Source organism: Indicator indicator, chromosome W (genome assembly GCF_027791375.1).
Source record: "Indicator indicator isolate 239-I01 chromosome W, UM_Iind_1.1, whole genome shotgun sequence".
NCBI lineage: Eukaryota > Metazoa > Chordata > Aves > Piciformes > Indicatoridae > Indicator > Indicator indicator.
Genome location: NC_072052.1, coordinates 305,317 through 325,924, shown reverse-complemented (window position 1 = coordinate 325,924; position 20,608 = coordinate 305,317). Strand labels below are relative to the sequence as shown.

General features: G+C 44.4%; 1 protein-coding gene across 1 annotated transcript in view; it reads right to left on the bottom strand.

The window, feature by feature from the left end:
* Window positions 1-20,608, bottom strand: part of LOC128979116 (ras GTPase-activating protein 1-like) — a 203,148-nt gene that overhangs the window by 67,939 nt on the left and 114,601 nt on the right. The window contains exons 14-16 of the mRNA XM_054397213.1: window positions 20,008-20,085; window positions 15,884-16,041; window positions 15,519-15,595 (exon numbers count right to left, since the gene is read on the bottom strand). Of these exons, the coding sequence (XP_054253188.1) occupies window positions 15,519-15,595; window positions 15,884-16,041; window positions 20,008-20,085 (313 nt within the window). The remainder of the gene's footprint in view (window positions 1-15,518; window positions 15,596-15,883; window positions 16,042-20,007; window positions 20,086-20,608) is intronic.

Here is a 20,608-nt window from a genome sequence, read left to right as displayed (position 1 = left end):
CTTGCAGCCTCACCACAGGGGTCCTCTGAGAGACCGAGCAAAGAGGACAATCCTTTTTTTCCCCTCTGTCCCTAAGGCACTGGCATCCTTTTGGATTTTTGAAACATCCTCTCCTAAGACAGTCTATACCAAGGATGTACAGGGCCCCTGAGCCAGTTACAATGGGGTGTTTGTGCCATTCATTCCCAGCTAGGCTCACTTCAGCTTTTAACACAACTGTTGGGATGCCCCTGGCACACCAGAAATATAGATAGGTTCCACCTCCTCCTAGTTTGATGGTATCAGAGTATACTGTGCACCTGTATCCACTAAAGCTCTATACTCTCAATGTTTTGACATGCCAGGCCATCTGATCCACACAGTCCAGTAGACCAGATCGGCACTTTCCTCCACCTAGTTGGAGGCATGGCCCCTCTAATCCTGATCAGAATCACTTGTGTCTTGTAAAAATGCTTTGGAAGTCCTTTCCAGAGGATTAGAAGCAGTATCAATCTGTCTGCTCTTTTGGGAAGATTTTCCAGTAGAAACTGGGGCAGCATCCTTCAGGGAAGAATTTCCTTGTAATTCACACTTGCACAGCTAGGACTGAAGTGGGTTTTCCATTCCACTTTCTCATACCCTTCCCATGGTCACATAGGTAAAACCACAGGGTATGCCGTGGTGTGTACCCCCCAGATTCTCTCCCTTGGACAGGGAAGTGCCTGCTCCTCATGGCTGAAACACGGGACCATACAGGTGGAGAATAGGACAAGTTCCCTTGGATTTGCTCTACCTTCTGAGACAGTTCCCTCACAGCTGAAACACAGGCCTGTACAGAGGAAGAGAGACTTCCCTCGCCTTGCTGAGGCCTCCTACTCATTTCATGTCCTTGCCCATCATCCAAAACCATAAATAAAGACCAAATGAGCACCTCTGTCTCTTTCTCTTGTTCTTCTGATGACCTTGATTCATCCTCATCCTTTGCCAGAAAAAATGCTTTCCTTGTATGTTTCTTTTTCCATATGGGGGCAGCTGATACTGGCACAGGCTGCCATGCTTGTTGGTCTGTCTGTAGGCCCAGTGACTTTTTCTTGCCCCTGAGCACTCTGAATACTGATGAGAAGGGCTTGATAGGCATGGGCTAGGCCCCAACACAATGGAGTGATTTCTGTCTCTCAGGAACTTCTGGGCTGACAACAGACCTTTTCCAAACGTTTCACCAGCTTGTCAGGATTTTGCACTTGTTCAGGGGTGAAATTCTAAAACACCAGAGGTGACCACCAGCTTAGGCACTTGTTCATACTCTCCCACATGTCCTGCCACTCATAATTATCCAGCCTCAGGGCAGATCTCTCAGTGGCATTCTTGGGAGAGTTCTGTATTGCTCTGAAGAAAACTTTGCATGCCAGTAACCAGCACAACAACAGCATAGCTCTAAGCCATTCCCCTAAGGTGATGCTCAGAACCACAGCAAACGCATACAGGACCCCAGCACATTGAACCCAGCTGCCCCCGGAAAGCAAATACATCAATATAGCGAACACACTACGGGGGAAAAAACCAAAAACATGTATATGAAACTCTCTTAACAAACCTCAAAAGCCTTAATTGAATCGTCTCATTATCTCTCTTCTCGTTATCTTGACTCTTTTGTCTTCTGCCAAAATTGACTGTCTTAGTTAAGACAGCCCACTTTTTGAGCCTGATTGTGCTGGGTTAACACAGCCCCTCTCCCCCAGCACAGAAGTGAGGGAAAGTAACATGAAAATAAATTTCTGGGTTGAGATAAAGAGTTGAGATAAAGAGTTTTACTGGAAATGAGATAACATAATGCACAATTACCTTAGCCTACTTGCAGAAAATTGCAGCAAAAATGCAGAAGCAGCAGCAACAGAAGCCAATGACCTACCTCCCTGACCTGCAGCCCCCCCCCCCCAGTGGAAAAGACCAACACCCCCAAAACTAGAAATCAAAAGCAGCAACCAGAACAGGAAGCCTCTCATGTTACAATCTGAACTTCAAGCCCCATGATACTTTGTTCCAGCCAGCACTTTCATTTTGAAGCTGACATGACACCAGCATGGTATTGAGTATCAGCAGCAGATTCAACTCAACCCATGACAAGCAGGCATGACATCCGCATGGTATTGAATACTCATTAGCTAATTCAGCTGGCTATTCTCTCCCAGATGAATCCTGGACAGAGGGTGTCAAGTCTATAACTTGCCACGGTAGGCTTATTTCCCAGTGCTACAGCAGTAATACATGTGTAGCACAGCGACATTTTTTTTCCTCCAGCTGCATATTCTCAAATATCAACTTCAAATACAAACTGTGGCACCAATACAAATACAGACTGCCTGAAAGGAGAGACAGAGGTAACATGGGCTTGCAGTCCAGAAAGCCAATTGTATCCTAGGCTGCATCAAAAGAAGTGTGGGCAGCAGGACAAGGGAGGCAATTCTCCCCCTCTACTCCGATCTCGTGAGACCCCCCACCTGGAGTACTGTGTCCAGCTCTGGGGGCCCTAAAATAAGAAAGAAATGAATGTGCTCAAGTAGGTCTAGAGGAAGGCCACAATGATGATCAGGGGCTGGAGGACCTTCCCTATAACAGACTGTCATGGGTTAAGTTGAATATGATGACGTGTCATGCCAACTTCAAAATGAAAGTGCCGGCTGGAGCAAAGTATCATGGGGCTTGAAGTTCAGATTGTAACATGAGAGGCTTCCTGCTCCGTTTGCTTCTTCTGGTTTCTGGGTTTGGGGTGCTGGGGTTTTCTGCTGTGCTGGCTGCTACATGCTTGGGAAGGTCATGGAGCAGGTCATCTCAAGCGCTGTTACACACTATATAGAAAACCAGGGAATCAGGCGCAGTCAGCATAGGTTTATGAAGGGCGGGTCCTTCCTGATGAACCTGATCTCCCTCTTTGACAAAATGACCCGACTGTTGGATGACGGAAAGGCTGTGCATATTGTCTACCTAGACTTTCGAAGAGCCTTTGACACTGTTTCCCATAGAATTCTCATGGACAAACTGGCTGCTCATGGCTTGGATGAGCACATGCTCTGCTGGATAAAGCACTAGCTGGACAAACGGGCCCAAAGAGTGGTGGTCAATGGAGTTAAATCCAGCTGGCAGCTGGTCACAAGTGGTGTTCCTCAGGGCTTAGTGTTGGGGCCACTTCTGTTTAACATCTTTATTGATGATCTTGATGAAGACATAGAGTGTGTCATCAGTAAGTTTGCAGATGACACCAAGTTAGGCAGGAGGGTTGATCTTTATGAGGGTCTACAGAGGGACTTGGATAGATTGGATTCATGGGCCAATGTTAACAGGATGAGCTTCAAAAACGCCAAATGTTAGGTTCTGCACTTGGGTCGCAACAACCCCAAGCAATGCTACAGGCTTGGGGAAGTGTAGCTGGAAATCTGTCTGGCTGAAAGGGACCTGGGGGTTCTAATCGACAAGCAACTGATTATGAGCAAGCAGTGTGCCCAGGTGGCCAAGAAAGCCAATGGCATCCTGGCTTGTATTAGAAATGCTGTATCCAGCAGGAGTAGGGAGGTGATTGTCCCCATGTACTTGGCATTGGTGAGGCCACACCTCAAGCATTGTGTTCAGTTTTGGGCACCTCAATACAAGAGAGATGTCGAGGCACTGGAGTGAGTGCAGAGGAGGGCAACGAAGCTGGTGAAGGGCCTGGAGAATAAATCTTATGAAGAGTGACTGAAGGAGCTGGGGCTGTTTAGTTTGAAAAAGAGGAGGCTGAGGGGAGACCTCATCACTGTCTACAACTACCTGAAATGACATTGTGGAGATGCTGGTGCTGGCCTCTTCTCACAGGTAATTAGTGCTAGAACAAGAGGGAATTGCCTCAAGCTGCAACTGGACATTAGGAAAAAAAATTTCACAGAAAGAGTGGTCAGGCATTGGAATGGGCTGCCCAGGGAGGTGGTTGAGTCACCAACCCTGGATGTGTTTAAAGGTTGTTTCGATGTGGTGCTTCAGGATATGGTTTAGGGGTGATTCTTGTAGAGTGGGGTTATCGGTTGGATTTGGTGATCTTATGGGTCTTTTCCAACCTGAATGTTTCTGTGATTCTGTGAAATTAACCAACTATCCTTATGTAAAACCAAACCAGAACTCCTACTCTAGCCAAACCCTATGTGTAGTTGCCTTGAGACATTTACTGATTTAACTGTCTGATCAAATTTGAGACTCCCAATTTTCGGTAGCAACAGGTTAAATCTAACAATATATTGCAGAGGTTGTTTTTCTTTTTCCAAGCCATAGTTATGTATTTATTTGAATAAATTATTAACTACCCATATTTTTAAATACTTGCATTGGGTCTGGATGGAATGGAGTTAACTTTTCCCACAGCAGCCTTTATAGTGTTGTGCTCTACATTTGTGCCAAGAATGGGTTGATAATAAACTAGTTTTGGCTACTGCTGAGTAGTGCCCCTGCAGCATCAAGGCTGTCTCCCCAGCTTCCCCATCCAAAAGCTAGCAGGCTGTAGGTGGGAAAGATCATCTAGTCCAACCCCCCTGCCAGAACAGGATCACCTAAAGTAGTTCATGCAGGAACATGTCCAGGTGGGTCTTGAATGTCTCCAGAGAAGGAGACTCCACAACCTCTCTGGGCAGCCTGTTCCAGTGTTCAGTCACCTTCACAGTGGAAAAGTTTTTTCCTTATGTTTATGTGGAACTTCCTGTACTCTAGCCTGCACCCATTGCCCCTTGTTTTATAATTGGACATCACTAAGAAGAGCCTGGCTCCAACCTCTGGACACTTTCCCTTTACATATTTATAAACATTAATGAGGCCACCCCTCAGTCTCCTTTTCTCCAAGCTAAAGAGAACCGGCTCCCTCAGCCTTTCCTCATAAGGGAGATATTCCACTCCCTTAATCATCTTTGTGGCTCTGTGCTGGACTCTTTCAAGCAGTTCCCTGTCCTTCTTGAACTAAGGGGACCAAAACTGGACACAATATTCCAGATGCGGCCTCACCAGGGCAGAGTAGAGGGGGAGGGGAACCTGTCTTGACCTACTAACCACATCCCTTCTAATACACCCCAAAATAGCATTGGCCTTCTTGGCCACAAGGGCACATTGATGGCTCTTGGTCATCATGTTGTCTACCAGGACCCCCAGGTCCTTTTCCCCTTCACTGCTCCCAACCTATACTGGTACGTAGGGTTGTTCCTTCCCAGATGCAAGACTCTACACTTGCCCTTACTGTATTTCATTAAATTTCTCCCTGCCCAACTCTCCAGCCTGTTCAAGGTCTCACAGAATGGCAGCACAACCTTCCAGTGTGTCAGCTATTCCACCCAGTTTTGTATCATCAGCAAACTTGCTGATAGTGCACTCTGTGCCCTCATCCAGGTTGTTGATGAATATATCAAATGGTACTGGTCCCAGTACTGATTCCTGAGGGAGTCCACTAGATACAGGCCTCCAACTAGACTCCATCCTATTGACCACAACTCTCTGACTTCTTTCCTTCAACCAGTTCACAACCATTGTAATGGTGGGTTAAGAAAAATCCCTCCCACACTGACAATAACCAGGCTAACTCAGTTTGGAAGCGAATGAGGCTGTAATTACAAGCAAAACTACAATCTATAATGAAATGCAATGAATATGTACAAATATACACTATTCACAACATTTACAAATATGTACAATTAACAGAAAAATACAACAAAGCCCCCTGGCCACAGAGGGGCTCTGCCTCTTCCCCCTGCCTTCCCCAGACCCCCCTGGCAGAAGGAATAAAGCCAAAAGCAGAGAGGTTGTTAAACTTAGCTTTTCAAGGTCAGTATGCGGGTGTGTGTTATCTTCAAAAAGAAAAAGGCCAGAAGAGAAACACAGACTGCCCAGCAGAGAAACACCAGACAGACTGAGACTGCCTGTATTTTGAGTATTGACTCTTAAACATTTCTATTTCTCCAATGGAAGTGTTTAGAATAATCATTATTTTGCTTTCTTACACCCAATTGTGATTTATTTACATTCTTTCACCTTTCTGCTCAAACTTTGTGAAGAAAAATTAAAGGCATAGCCTTAAAACCACAACAATCCACCTCACTACCTGATCATCCAGACCACACATCCTCAGTTTAACTGCAAGGATGCTGTGGGAGACGGCGTCAAATGCTTTACTGAAATCAAGATAAACCACATCTACTACTCTACCATCATCTATCCACCTGGTTATGTCCTCATAAAAGGCTATCAGGTAGGTTAAGCATGACTTCCCCTTGGAAAATCATGCTGAGTGTTCCTAATGACCCTCTTATCCTTGATATGCCTTGAGATAGTGCCGAGGATAAGTTCCATCACCTTTCCAGGGATGGAGGTGAGGCTGACCAGTGTATGGTTACCTGGGTCCTCCTTCTTGCGCTTTATGAAGACTGGAGTGATATTTTCTTTCCTCCAATTCTCAGGCACCTCTCCTGTTCCCCACGACTTACCAAAGATAATGGAGAGTGGCCTAGCAATGACTTCCACCAGCTCCCTCACACCTGCGGGTTCATCCCACCAGGATCCATGGATGTCCAGATTGCTTACTTGATCTCTAATCCAGTCCTCATCAACCAAGGCAAACTCCCCCTTTATTCTGACTTCCTCTGGGGCCTCAGGGGTCTAGGGCTCCAGAGGACAGTTGCCACCAGTATAGACAGAGACAAAGGCGGCATTCAGTAACTCCGTCTTCTTTTTAACCTGTCACCAGGGCACTCACCTCATTCAGCAGTGGGCCTACATTGCCTCTAGCATTAGTTTTGCCTGCAATGTATTTGAAGAAGTCCTTTCTGCTGTCCTTTACCTGGCTTGCAAGGTTTAATCCTAAGAAGAATCAAGAATCAAGAAGGTTGGAAGAGACCTCAAGGATCATCGAGTCCAACCTGTCACCCTACACCAAGTGCCACGTCCAATCCCCTCTTGAACACCTCCAGGGATGGTGACTTCACCACCTCCCTGGGCAGCACATTCCAATGGCCAACCACTCTCTCTGTGAAGAACTTTCTCCTCACCTCCAGCCTAAACCTCCCCTGGCGCAGCTTGAGACTGTGTCCTCTTGTTCTGGTGCTGGTTGCCTGGGAGAAGAGACCAAACCCCTCCTGGCTACAACCTCCCTTCAGGTAGTTGTAGACAGCAATGAGGTCTCCCCTGAGCCTTCTCTTCTCCAGGCTAAACAGTCCCAGCTCCCTCAGCCTCTCCTCATAGGGCTTGTGCTCAAGGCCTCTCACCAGCCTTGTTGCCCTTCTCTGGACATGCTCCAGCAATTCAACATCTTTCCTAAACTGAGGGGCCCAGAACTGGACACAGTACTCAAGGTGTGGCCTAACCAGTGCTGTGTACAGGGGTACAATGACCTCCCTGCTCCTGCTGGCCAAACTATGCCTGATGCAGGCCAGGATGCCATTGGCTCTCTTGGCCACCTGGGCACACTGCTGGCTCATGTTCAGGTGTCTGTCAACCAGCACCCCCAGGTCCCTTTCCACCTGGCTGCTCTCCAGCCACTCTGACCCCAGCCTGTAGCTCTGCATGGGGTTGTTGTGGCCAAAGTGCAGCACCCGGCACTTGGACTTGTTGAATGCCATCATGTTGGACTCTGCCCATCTGTCCAGCCTGTCAAGGTCCCTCTGCAGAGCCCTTCTACCTTCTAACAGATCAACACCTGCTCCCAGCTTGGTGTCATCTGCAAATTTACTGATGATGGACTCAATCCCCTCATCCAGATCATCAATAAAGATATTGAACAGGATGGGGCCCAGCACTGATCCCTGGGGGACACCACTAGTGACAGGCTGCCAGCTGGATGTGGCACCATTCACCACCACTCTCTGGGCTCTGCCCTCCAGCCAGTTCCTAACCCAGCGCAGAGTGCTGCTGTCCATAGGATCTTTTTTTCCCTGCAAGATAAACCTTTCTCATGTATTACCATCAGGCCTAGTATCTCATAAAACCAGCCATGATCAAAGAACCTAAAGCCCTGCCTGCAGCACCAATCTCAGAGACAGCTATTTACAGACTGGATCCTTCTATTCCATCCCATGTCGTCACCTGCAACTGGAAGGAGCAAAGAAAAAATAACTTGCACCCCAGACCCTTTCACCAATCATCCCAAGGCCTTGAAGTCTCTCTTTGTTCCCCTCAGATAAGAGGATGCAGCTTCCTCCCCACCTGTCTGGAAGATCAGTAGTGGGATGTAGTCTGATGACCACACCAGGTTGGGGAGTTGTCCTAGTGATATCCCTGATTCAGGCTTCAGGAAGACTACAGACTTCCCTATGATAAGGGTCAACCTGGCATATTGGGCCCTCTGTTCCTTTCAGGAGTGAGTCTCCAACAACTACAATTCTTTTCTTCTTCCTTGTAGAAGAGGTTGTTATAGACTCATAGAATCATAGAATGGTCTGGGTTGGAAGGGACCTCCTAAGGTCATCTAGTCCAATCCCCTCTGCTGTAAACAGGGGCATCCTCAACTAGATCAGGCTATCCAAAGCCCTGTCAAGCCCCACTGAATATCTCCAGGGATGAAGCCCCAACCACCTCCCTGGGCAAACCATTCTGGTGTTCCACCACCTTCAAAGTAAAGAACTTGTTCCTAATATCCAATCTAAATGTGCTCTTCTCTAGTTTGAAGCCATCGCCCCTCATCCTGTCACTGAAGACTTTTGTAAACAGCCTCTCTCCATCCTTCTTTTTGTCCCCCTTCAGGTACTGGAAGGCTGCTATTAGGTCTCCCTGGAGCCTTCTCTTTTCCAGGCTGAACAAGCCCAGCTCCCTCAGCCTATCTTCATAGCAGAGGTGCTCCAATCCACTGATCATTTTCGTGACCCTCCTCTGGACCCACTCCATCAGGTTCATGTCCTTCCTATACTGAGGGCTACAGACCTGGATGCAGTACTCCAGAGCAAAGTGGCAGAATCACCTCTCTGGATCTATCTGCTGGCGACACATCTTTTGATGTAGCCCAGGATGTGATTGGCCTTCTGGGCTGCAAGCACACACTGTCTGCTCCTGTCCAGCTTCTCATCCATCAGCACCCCAAGTCCATTTCCACAGGGCTGTTTCTATCACCTCATCCCCTAATCTGTACTGATAGCGACGATTGTTCCAGCCCAGGTGCAGAACCCTGCACTTGCTCTTGTTGAACCTCATGAGGTTCTCCTGGGCCCACCTCTCCAGCTTGTCCAGGTCCCTCTGTATGACATCCTGTCCCTCTGGTGTATTGACAATACTACTCAGCTTGTTGTCATCTGCAAACTTACTGATGGTGCACTCGATCCTACTGTCTATATCATAGATAAAAATATTAAACAATACAGGTCCCAAGATGGACACCTGAGAGACACCACTTGTCACTGCTCTCCATGTGGACTTCAAGCCACTGAGCACCACCCTCTGGATGCGACCATCCAGCCAATTCCTTATCCACTTGGGGTAGTTTTAGGCTGTGCCTAGAAAATTTTCCACAGATCTTGAACAGAAAGTGATAGAATATAAATAACTTACTGTTGGATATAAAAGTGAAAATAATGATGAGGTCTAAATAATCCCATTGGTCTGATTACCAACAATGCTAGTTCAACAGTTTGAATACCAGGATGTGGTGCGGGACAGTGTTGAAGGCTTGGCTCAGGTCCAGGTAAATGACATCAGTTGCTCTCCCCTCATCTATTAATGTTGTGACCTTGTCATAGAAGGCCACCAGGTTTGTCAGGCAGGATTTGCCCTTGGTAAACCCATGCTGACTGTGCCCAGTCACCTCTTCACTATTCTTCTGTCTCAGTAGTGCCTCCAGGAGAATCTGCTCCATGATCTTACCAGGCACAGAGGTGAGACTGACTGGCCTGTAGTTCCCTGGTTCTTTCTTCTTACCCTTTTTGAAAATGGGAGTAATGTTTCCCCTTTTCCAGTCAGTGGGGACTTCCCCAGACTGCCAGGACTTTTGGAATATAGTAGAGAAGGGGTTTAGCAACCTCATCTGCCAGTTCTCTCAGTACCCGTGGGTGTATCACGTGGGGTCCCATGGACTTGAACACTTTCAGGTTCTTCAGGTGATCACGAACCTGATCTTCACTTATGATGGGCAGTTCTTCCTTCTGGTTCTTGCCATGAGCTTCCATGATTATTCCAGGAGTGTGGCTGGAGGCCCTTGCAGTGAAGACTGAGGTAAAGAAGTCATTGAGAACCTCAGCCTTTTCCAGGTCACTTGTGACCATTTCACCTGTTTCCTTTCTGAGGGGGCCCACACCTTCCCTAGTCTTCTTTTTACCATTAATATACCTGTAGAAATTCTTAGTGTTCCCTTTGACCTCCCTAGCTAGATTCAATTCAAACTGTGCTTTGGCTTTCCTAACAAGGTCTCTTGCTGCTTGGGCAGCTTCCTTATATACCCCCCATTCTAGCTGTCCTTTCCTCCACTCCTTGTAGAGTTTCCTTTTAAGTGATAGCATGTCCAGTAGCTCCTTGCTCATCCAGGCAGGCCTCCTAGCATTCTTCCCTGCTTTTCTCTTTGTTGGTATACATTGCTCCTGGACACAGAGGAGGTGGTCCTTGAATACTGACCAACTGTCCTGGGCCCCTCTTCCCTCTAGGGCTTTGTCCCACCACACTTTGGCCAGCAGATCCCTGAAGCGATCAAAGTCTGCACGCCTAAAGTCTAGGGTTGTAAGCTTAGAATATGTCCTCCTGGTTGCCCTGAGGATCTTAAATTCAACTGCTTCATGGTCACTGCAGCCAAGGCTGTCTCTGAGCCTCACATTGGTTACCAGCCCTTCCCTGTTGGTGAGAACAAGGTCCAGCATAGCACCTTTTCTCATTAGTTCCTCTACCATTTGGAGGAGGAAGTTGTCATCTATGCAATCCAGGAACATCCTGGATTGCTGGAGACTAGCTGTGTTGTCCCTCCAGCAGATGTCAGGGTGGTTGAAATCACCCATGAGGACCAGGGCTTGTGAACATGAAGCCACTTCTGTTTGCCTGTGGAGGGCCTCATCTGCTTGGTTCTGCTGGTCAGGTGGCCTGTAGCAGACCCCTACAGTAATATCTCCTTCCCCTGTCTTGCCTTTAATTTTAACCCATACACTCTCAACCAGCTCATCATCCTTCCCCAGGTGGAGCTCCACTGATTCCAGCTGGTCACTGACATAGAGGGCAACACCTCCTCCTCTCCTTCCCTGCCTATCCTTCCTAAAGAGCTTGTACCCATCTATCCCTACATTCCAGTCATGGGTATCATCCCACCAAGTTTCAGTAATAGCCACTATGTCATGACATCCCAGCAGCACAGTGGCCCTTAATTCATCCTGTTTGTTGCCCAAGCTGCGTGCATTTGCATAGAGACACTTCAGCTGGGCTGGCCCTGTCGTCCTCTTGTGCCAATTCCCCTTGATTTCCACAGAGTGTCCTGGTGCATCATTCGTGGCTTGCCTCAGGGCAGCAAGTTGAGAGCCCTCACTAGCTCTCCATCCCTCTGCCTCTGGTGAGCTGCCCCTCTGTTTGTCACTGGCCAGCAGAAGACTATGAACCCTTTTCCCCCTTCAAATCTAGTTTAAAGCCCTATCAATGAGCCCTGCCAATTCCTGCCCCAGGATCCTTTTCCCCCTCTGGGACAAGTGCATCCCATTAGTTGTTTGCAGCTCTTGTGCCTTGTAAACTGAGCTGTGATTGTAGAACCCAAAGCCCTGTCAATGACACCAGCCCCAGAGCCATGAATTAACCTCTTGGCTCTTCCTATATATTCCCTTGTCCATCACTGACATTAGAGGGATAGAGGAGAACACAACTTGAGCTCCCGATCCCTTTAGCAGTTGCCCTAAGGTTCTGAAGTCTCTTTTAATTGATTATGAGCCTCTCATTGTTACATCATCGCTACCCACCTGAAAGACCAAAAGTGGGTAGTAGTCTGAAGGACTCACAAGGTTGGGAACTTTACCTACAATGTCCCTTACCTGGGCACCAGGGAGGCAGCAGACCTCTCTATGAAATGGGTTTGGTCTGCATATTGGGCCCTCTGCTCCCTTCAGTAGGGAGTCTCCTATAACGATGACCCTACGAGGTTTCTTTACAGGATTAGTTTTGATGGCTGGACTGTGGCAACCTGTCATTGGTGCAGCTTCTGACCTTCTTGAGTCCTCATCCTTACCTACAACCTGTTCCTCCTGCATAGCCTCATACCTATTCTGTAAGTGCACTGTAGGCAGTGTGCTGCTTAAAGTAGCACGCTTGCTCCGTTTGCATTTCTTCTGTCTGTCAGACGGAAGAATAACGCATCCCCTCATGTAGGGCTGTTAATTTCTTGTCTTAAGAAGTTGTCATCTAGGCATTCACGTGCTTGCAGCTAAGACAGGTGTTGCCTCCGCCACCCTCCATTGTTATATGTGTTGCAGGCCTATCTGACCACGGACAATTGACCATGCTCAGCAATAAAATCTAAGAGAAAGGGAGATATTCGTTATTAAGTCATTTGTCTTTCAAAGCAACTGCTATCCATACTGAAGACCTACTGCCCAGGAAGCTATGGTCTGCTGATGTGAAGTAGAGAATAAATCCTTTTGTTTTCCTTTGCTTTCACATGTAGTTTTTGCTTTTCTTTATTAAGATGCCTTTATCTCAACCCATGAGTTTTTCATGTTATTTTTCCCCCTGTCCCACTGGTGAGGAGGAGTGAGCAGGAGTCTTGGTGGATACCTGGCAGGTAGCCAAGGTCAACACATCACAAATACTGTAAAATATAGCCCTCATACTTGCATCATTTTGGTAATCATCTAGACTGTTACATCATGCTCTAAGAATCTACCTAACCATAATCAAGGAACTTGCCAATCCTCTTGACCTAGATAAGGAAGCAATCTATATCCTTCCACCAGCCGGATACATCTAAAAGGTAGCATAATGTCCTTAATCTGGACAGAGGGAAGGAAACTACAAAAACACTTTAAAAGAAGCTACTGAAGTATTTCAGTCATGAACTATCCTTTGAAATGTTATTTTACTAACCAAAGATTAGGCCCAAATAAAGAATTTTCTATCTTAAATGAATAGATTTGTGCACAAAGTCACAACTGCAATTAGAAAGTCCTTCTGTCTGTGAAATGAAATACATCTTTTTTTCTCCTGCCATGCAGAAATCTTTCTAGTCAGAGGAAAGAGCAAGAATTTTGAAATTGAATTAGGTTCTGCAAGAGCATTCAGTTTTAGAAGTAATTCTACTTTGATCAAGGCTTCCCTACAAATCACTTCTCCAAGAAGAAAAGAGAAAGAAATTGACATTGAGGCAAATATAACAGGCCAGTAACACAACACATGCAAACCAAACCCAACAGCAACAGATTATAAATATTGTGCCAGGCTTTGGGACAGTTCTGAAGACGTTGGAAAAGTACTTGTAACAAATCTTGGGCAGGGGAGCATCTGCACTGCAGACAACAGAGAGGAGGCAAAGGGCTGAAGTTACAAAAAAGTATGGTGGGAAACAAAATACTTTGAAAGCCAAATAAACCCACACTGGGTGGCTCAGAATCCAGGTTTGTTTTTTGGGGGGAGGGTTTTTTTGTTTGGGTTTTTATGGGGGTTTTTTGGGGGGTTGGGTTTTTTTTTTTGGAAAGGTGTTAAGTCTTGCCATCTTGCTAGTAGTTTGCTGGAATAGAGAAATAGAAACAAAACAGATGAAGAATCATAGAATGGTTTGGATTGGAAGGGACCTCCAAAGGTCATCTAGTCTGACCTCCCCGCAGTCAGCAGGGACACCCCCAACTAGACCAGGCTGCCCAGGGCCTCACTGAGTTTTACTTTGAATATCTCCAGGGAAGGGGCCTCAACCACCTCCCTGGGCAACCTGTTCCAGTGTTCCACCACCCTCATAGTGAAGAACTTCTTCCTGATATCCAATCTAAATCTGCCCTTCTCTAGTTTGAAGCCATTGCCCCTTGTCCTGTCACTGCAGGCTCTTGTAAACAGTATCTCCCCATCCTTCCTGTAGGTCCCCTTCAGGTACTGGAAGGCCACTATTAGGTCTCCCTGGAGTCTTCTCATCTCCAAACTGAACTACCTCATCTCCATCAGCCTGTCCTGATAGGAGAGGGGTTCCAGCTCTCTGATAATTTTCATGGCCCTCCTCTGGACTCGCTCCCTCAGGTCCACGTCCTTCTTGTGTTGAAGGCTACAGAGCTGGACACAGTACTCCAGGTGAGGTCTTACTAGAGCAAAGTGGCAGAAACATCTCTCTCGATCTACTGGCCATGCTTCTTTTTATGCAGCCTAGAATGTGATTTGCCTTCTGGGCTGCAAGTGCACACTGTTGGCTCATGTCCAGCTCCTCATCCACCAGAACTCCCAAGTCCTTTTCTGCAGGGATGCTTTTTATCACCTCATCCCCCAGCCTGTATTGATAATGAGGATTGTTCCGGCCCAGATGCAGGACCCTGCACCTGGTCTTGTTTAACCTCATGAGGTTCACCTGGGCCCACCTCTCCAGCTTGTCCAGAATCACATCATCAGTAAGGTTGGAAAAGACCTCAAGGATCATCAAAGTCCAACCTGTCACCCAAGACCTCATGACCACTAAACCATGTCACCAAGTGCCACGTCCAATCCCTTCTTGAACACCTCCAGGGATGGTGACTCCATCACCTCCCTGGGCAGCACATTCCAACGTCTAACAACTCTCTCCATGAAGAACTTTCTCCTCACCTCAAGCCTAAACCTCCCCTGGTGCAGCTTGAGACTGTGTCCTCTTGTTCTGGTGCTGCTTGCCTGGGAGAAGAGACCAACCCCCTCCTGGCTACAACCTCCCTTCAGGTAGTTGTAGACAGCAATGAGGTCATCCCTGAGCCTCCTCTTCTCCAGGTCCTTCTGGAAGACATCCCATCCCTCTAGCATATTGACAGCACCACTCAGCTTGGTGTCATCTGCAAACTTGCTGATGGTGCACTCAATCCCACTGTCTATATCATTGTGTACATACCAGGAGGAAAATAAACTTTTGGGAATGCAGATGACAGAAAGGAGGGGGATAAACAGGATGACACAGGACTAAGGCAAATTTTGTTCTACAGATTGTCAAGTTGGTTTTTTATTTATTTTTAATTGGGGAAAGTACTACATTTCTTCCTTCTCACTGGAAGAGACCATAAAAAAAATAAAACGAAAAAGCATAAAAGAAATTCTATGCAGTTGGTCTTAAAATAGATTAATGAAATTAGCTTAGTGGAATGTAACATTTTATGGAGTAGATTAATTCTGTCAGTGTCTCTTTCTTTTTTTTTTTTTTGTAAATATGGTAACAATATAACATAATAGGTATACTGGAATAGAGATAGAAAAGCCATCAGACACATAGGACTGGATTACTATGCATTTTACCACTAAAAAACATGCAAAAAATGTAAGAACAATGCAGAGTCAGTAACAGAAAACCAAAACATACCAATACAGCTGTATGATTATCACAGAATATACTTAATTCTCTTGTGACAGTGCAATATATATGCATCTTTTACAGAAAAAATACTTACATATATCTGGATCTTTACTTTTCTTTGTTTTGTTGCTAAGACTTATCTCAAATCTATTAATATCAGATGAAAGATCACTAGGGAAAAAGACAAAAAGCCTCAATTAGTATTATACTTGGCCAACATTTAAACTTATTCTGAAGTTATTTTAATCCTGAATTCTCATAATCAACCAATGACAATTATATTAACAGAGATACTTAAGATGCATACATAAAATTCTATCCATGCATTTCTGGCTGAATGTTGGCTGCTATATAACCATGCATACAGTATTTTTAAAAAACATATGCAAAACAGTATAGTGTAAAGAATCTTAAATGCAATGCAACTTTCAAGTGAAATTCAGTAAGATTAAGACTTACTCAAAGACAAATTCTTCTGACCATACAGGGTTCTGCCCTTCCTTGATATGTGTTTTTGCTACCTGGACACTGTTCAGGTAGATGTTACAATATGGATTAGTAAAATGTTTTACTGGGAGTGTGTGAGCTTCTTCTACATGCAAAATAAGACTGCTGACCTAAAGAAAATACACAAAAAAGAAAGAATGGAATTCCTTCCCATGTGAAGGCTTAATGTTAAGGTATAAATATTAAATAAAAAATATAATTTCCTAACAGAAAGCATAAGGAACAGGAATAATAGCAAAAGATTTTGAGGCACCAGTGACAAATTAAGAGCAACTCAACTTGAAAGTACACCTCCAGCACCGTAATTTTAATTCATCTTACTATTTTACTTTTAAGACCATTATTACATTAAGATTTGCAAGTACTAACTTCTCTATGCAGAGAAAATTCTTCTGAAGTCAAAGACTTGTATCAAGTAAGAGTCACAGACAACTCCAAACACAATGACAAATGTGGTGCTTTCCCAACAGATTAGGCTCAACATGAGTCAGCCTTTCTCCATGGTGGTCCACATGCCTGAGTGACACATAATATCTTCCTTGAAGGGGAACCTATCCTTCACACCTGACAGAAGTTGCCTCCACAGGCTGAGGGCTTGCATCTCTTTTCCAATCCCCTTGTTAATGCCCCCTTCCTGTGATGGTTTTAAGACTGTCTTTTAAATTTTTCTTCACAAAGTCCAAGCAGAGAAAGTGAAAGAATATAAATAAATCACTATTGGGTGTAAGAAAGCAAAATGATGATTATTCTAAACACTTCCATTGGAGAGAAAGAAACGTTTAAGAATCACTACTCAAAACAAAGTCACTCAGTCTCAGCTTGCTCGGCTTCTTTCTTCTTCTCCTTCTGCCTTCGGAAGATTACACACCCTCATACTGACCTTGACAAGCTAACAGCCTCTCTGCTTCTTGACTCTCTGCCTTCTGCCAGTGGGGTCTGGGGGGAGGCCCCTTCTGGGGGCCCAAGGGGCTTGGTTGTGTTTTTCTGTTGATTGTACATATTTATAAATGTTGTGAATAGTGTATATTTGTACATATTCATTGCATTTCATAATAGATTGTAGTTTTGCCTGTAAAATACAGCTTTCATTTGCTTCCAGACTGAGCTAGCCTGGTTATTGTCAGTGTGGGAGGGGGATTTCAGCTCTCACACTGTTACACTTCCCTAGACAGGGATCTCAACTGCTTGGCTTCCCTTCCCACTAATTCCAAACAATTGGCCCCATTGTCCCAGTAGCAGAGCAGCCAGGTGACAATGGACTTGCCTGAATGGCAGCTGAAGTCCTTTCACATGTCCTGCAGCTTGACCAGGGATAAAGACCCAGTGATTACCTCTGGCTCTTCCCCTTGTTCCCATGATGACCCTGAATCATCCTCATCCTTTTCAAAAGGAACTGCTTTTCTTGTATATTTCCTTTTCTGTACAGGGGTGACTGATACAGGTACAAACTGGTTCTCTGGTGCAGCTGCCATCCCTGCTGTTGAGGTCTGAGTAGCTGCAGTGCCTGCTGGTCTGTCTGTAGGCCCAGAGACCTCTTGCCCCTGAGAGCACTGAACAGTGATGAGAAGGGCTTGATAGGCATGGGCCAGGCCCCAACACATCACAGTGATTTCTGTCTCTCAGCAATTGCCAGGCTGACAACATACTTTTTACTAGTTTGTCATTATTCTGCACTTGTTTGGGAGTGAAATTCCAAAACACTGGAGGTTACCCCTGTCCTAGGCACTTGCCCAGAGAGGTTGTGGAGTCTCCTTCTCTGGAGACTTTCAAAACCCCCCTGGATGCATTCCTTTGTGAACTACCCTAAGTGACCCTGCTTTGGCAGGGAGGTTGGACTCAATGATCTCTGGAGGTCCCTTCCAACATCTAATGTACTGTGATACTGCCCATACTCTCCCATTCACCCTGCCACTCATAATGATCTAGCCTTGGGGCAGATCTCCAAGTGGTATTCTTGGGAAAGATTTGTGCTACTCTGGACAAGACCTGGAATACATTTAGGAGACACAAAAACAGAAGCAGGCTGGTTTGGGTGTCCCAAGGGACTTAAGTGCTGGTTGACAGCAGGTTCAATGGGAGTCAGCAGTGTGTCCTGGTAGCCAAGAGGGCAAACCACATCCTGGGGTGTATCAAACACAGCATAACTAATTGGTCAAAAGAGGTGATTATCTTGCTATATTTAGCATTGATGCGGCCTCACTTTGAGTATTGTGTGCAATTCTGGGCCCCACAATTTAATAAGGATGTGAAGGTACTTGAATGTGTCCAGAGGAGGGCAACACAACTGGTGAAAGGGCTGAAAGGCGTGTCCTATTAGGAGTGGATGAAGACTGGGTTTGTCTAGTTTAGAAAAAAGGTTGCTGAGGGGTGACCTCATTGCTCTGTACAGATTCCTGAGGAGGGGAAGTGGAAAGAGAGGTGCTGACTTCTTTTCTCTGGGATCCAGTGACAGGACACATAGGAATGATTCAAAGCTGTGTCAGGAGTGGTTCAGACTTGACATTAGGAAACATTTCTTTAATGAGAGGGTGGTCCAACACTGGAACAGGATTCCTAGAGAGATGATAGATGCCTCAAGCTTGTCAGCGTTTAGGAGGCATTTGGACAATGCCCTTAATAACGTGCTTTAACTTTTGGTCAGCCCTGAAGTAGTTATGCAGTTGGACTAGATGACTGTTGTAGGTCTCTTCCAACTGAAATAGTCTAGTCTATTCTTAACAGTAGATTACATAAAATTCCTTTCTTTAACACACTACACTATTTTCTCCCTATTAAAAGTAAAATATTAGTCTGTCCTATAGATTCTCAAAATAATAGCACTTGGAAACTCAATTTCCAGAAAATGAGAAGTGAAATCTCTGAAATAATTTACATCGAGTGCATTTTAAAAAGTATGCAATTCATAGCTTAATATCAACTGAGGTCAATTTATACCAATACAGGAAACATCGTACTTTATCAGGTCAAATCTCATTAAGTTCAAATATTCAGTTCCAGAAGTTTAAAAGGACAGTTCAAGAAACCCTGAAAGCATTATAATTTCTGTAAGAGAGTCATGGAAGTATGATCTTCACACACTTTATCTACTTTGATCATTCATGATTTTAATACTTTTCCCATCTCTAAATAGTCTAGTACTTCACACACTTACATACTTGGAAATTCTTTTACTCATTCCAGTCTATAATGAAAATAATTTTCTCATTTCCTTTATGCATTTTGATAGAGGATGATCAAAACTATATATACCATAAATACAATTAAATAGCATCTATTTACTATTCCATTCCTTCATGCAGCCTAGCTTTTTTTTTTTGCTTTTGGAAGTACAGAATTAGCTCAGATGATCACTCTATATATGCATTGCTTTTATGGCTCCAAATTTCTTTTGCCAGTTCATGTATCAATTTATCTAACTTAGTTCAGTTCTTCAGAAGTATTCAATCATCTTTAATGTTGATTACAGAATAATTCTGTTTCCTAAAAAAAAATAATTTATTCATTTTTCAATTGACTGAGAAAACAGCTACTTCCAACATTCATAGCATTCAAAGATACCAGGGATTCTCGATTCCTGTTATTTTCCAATCCTCACTGATGTAGCCATTTATGACTATCTGTCCTTTATGTCTGAAAGAAATTCAGGCCACAACAGTACTCTCAAAAGACCAAAAGAAGTTATGTCATAATTACAGTCCAGTATATATTTGTCACTGAAAAAGAATATTAGTTATGCTAGCATTTTGGTTGCATGTGACATAAGTCTGTCAAATCTGGTGACTTGTAAGAGTTAAGAAAATAGAAATGCTGAATTCTTGACACTCAAATGCGGTTCAGAAATTAATACCTAGCAAAGCATCTGTCAATTGCCTAAAACCATTTTATTCTTTGTGTATAGATATTAAAGTGGAAGTGATTCCATTTGGTTTTAAAAAGATACTGCATAAGTGCAAGAAAAAGAAAGTATATGGAGGATTTACTATTGTTGAAAGGAAAGGTCTGAAATGCATCATCATTTTGCAAAAAGGAGACAATTTCTCACCCTCCTCCCCCCCCCACTATTCATATAGCTTCACCTGACGTAGACGTTTATTTGATGTCCCTGGACTGTTTTTTCTTAAACTGCAAAACATCTGCAGAGCCTTCATCCACTCCTAAGAGAGAAAGGCATAAAACAGCATAACAAAAAGATTCAGCTTCTTGCAGTAGAACAGATATGTCTAAAAAAATAAAAATACATTGAAATATCTGAAGCTGTTTCTTCAGGTTAAAAAGAACCAACTTATATGCAGTTCAAAGTATGAAAATTTGAATAGTAAAGCAAAATTCATTACTTTCTCAATAAAACTAAATAAACATATGAAAGTTCCTCTTTTAGAAATATCAAGTATTACTAATAGATATACAGTTTGACCTTTATCTATTTTCAAGATTAGTCATACTGAATTAATTTTTAAATAGTATATGAAATGAAGCAAGACTTGGATGCTTCTGAGAAAATAACGCTCATCAAGTCAAACTGTTCTGATCATTCTCTCCTATATTTTTATATTGCAGTCATATTTTCCTCCATACACTTCAAACAAAAGTCAAATCAGCATTAACAGAAAAACACTGAAAAGTATAACCTACACCCCTATTCTCTGCTCACAAATACATAACGAGAAGTAGATACTT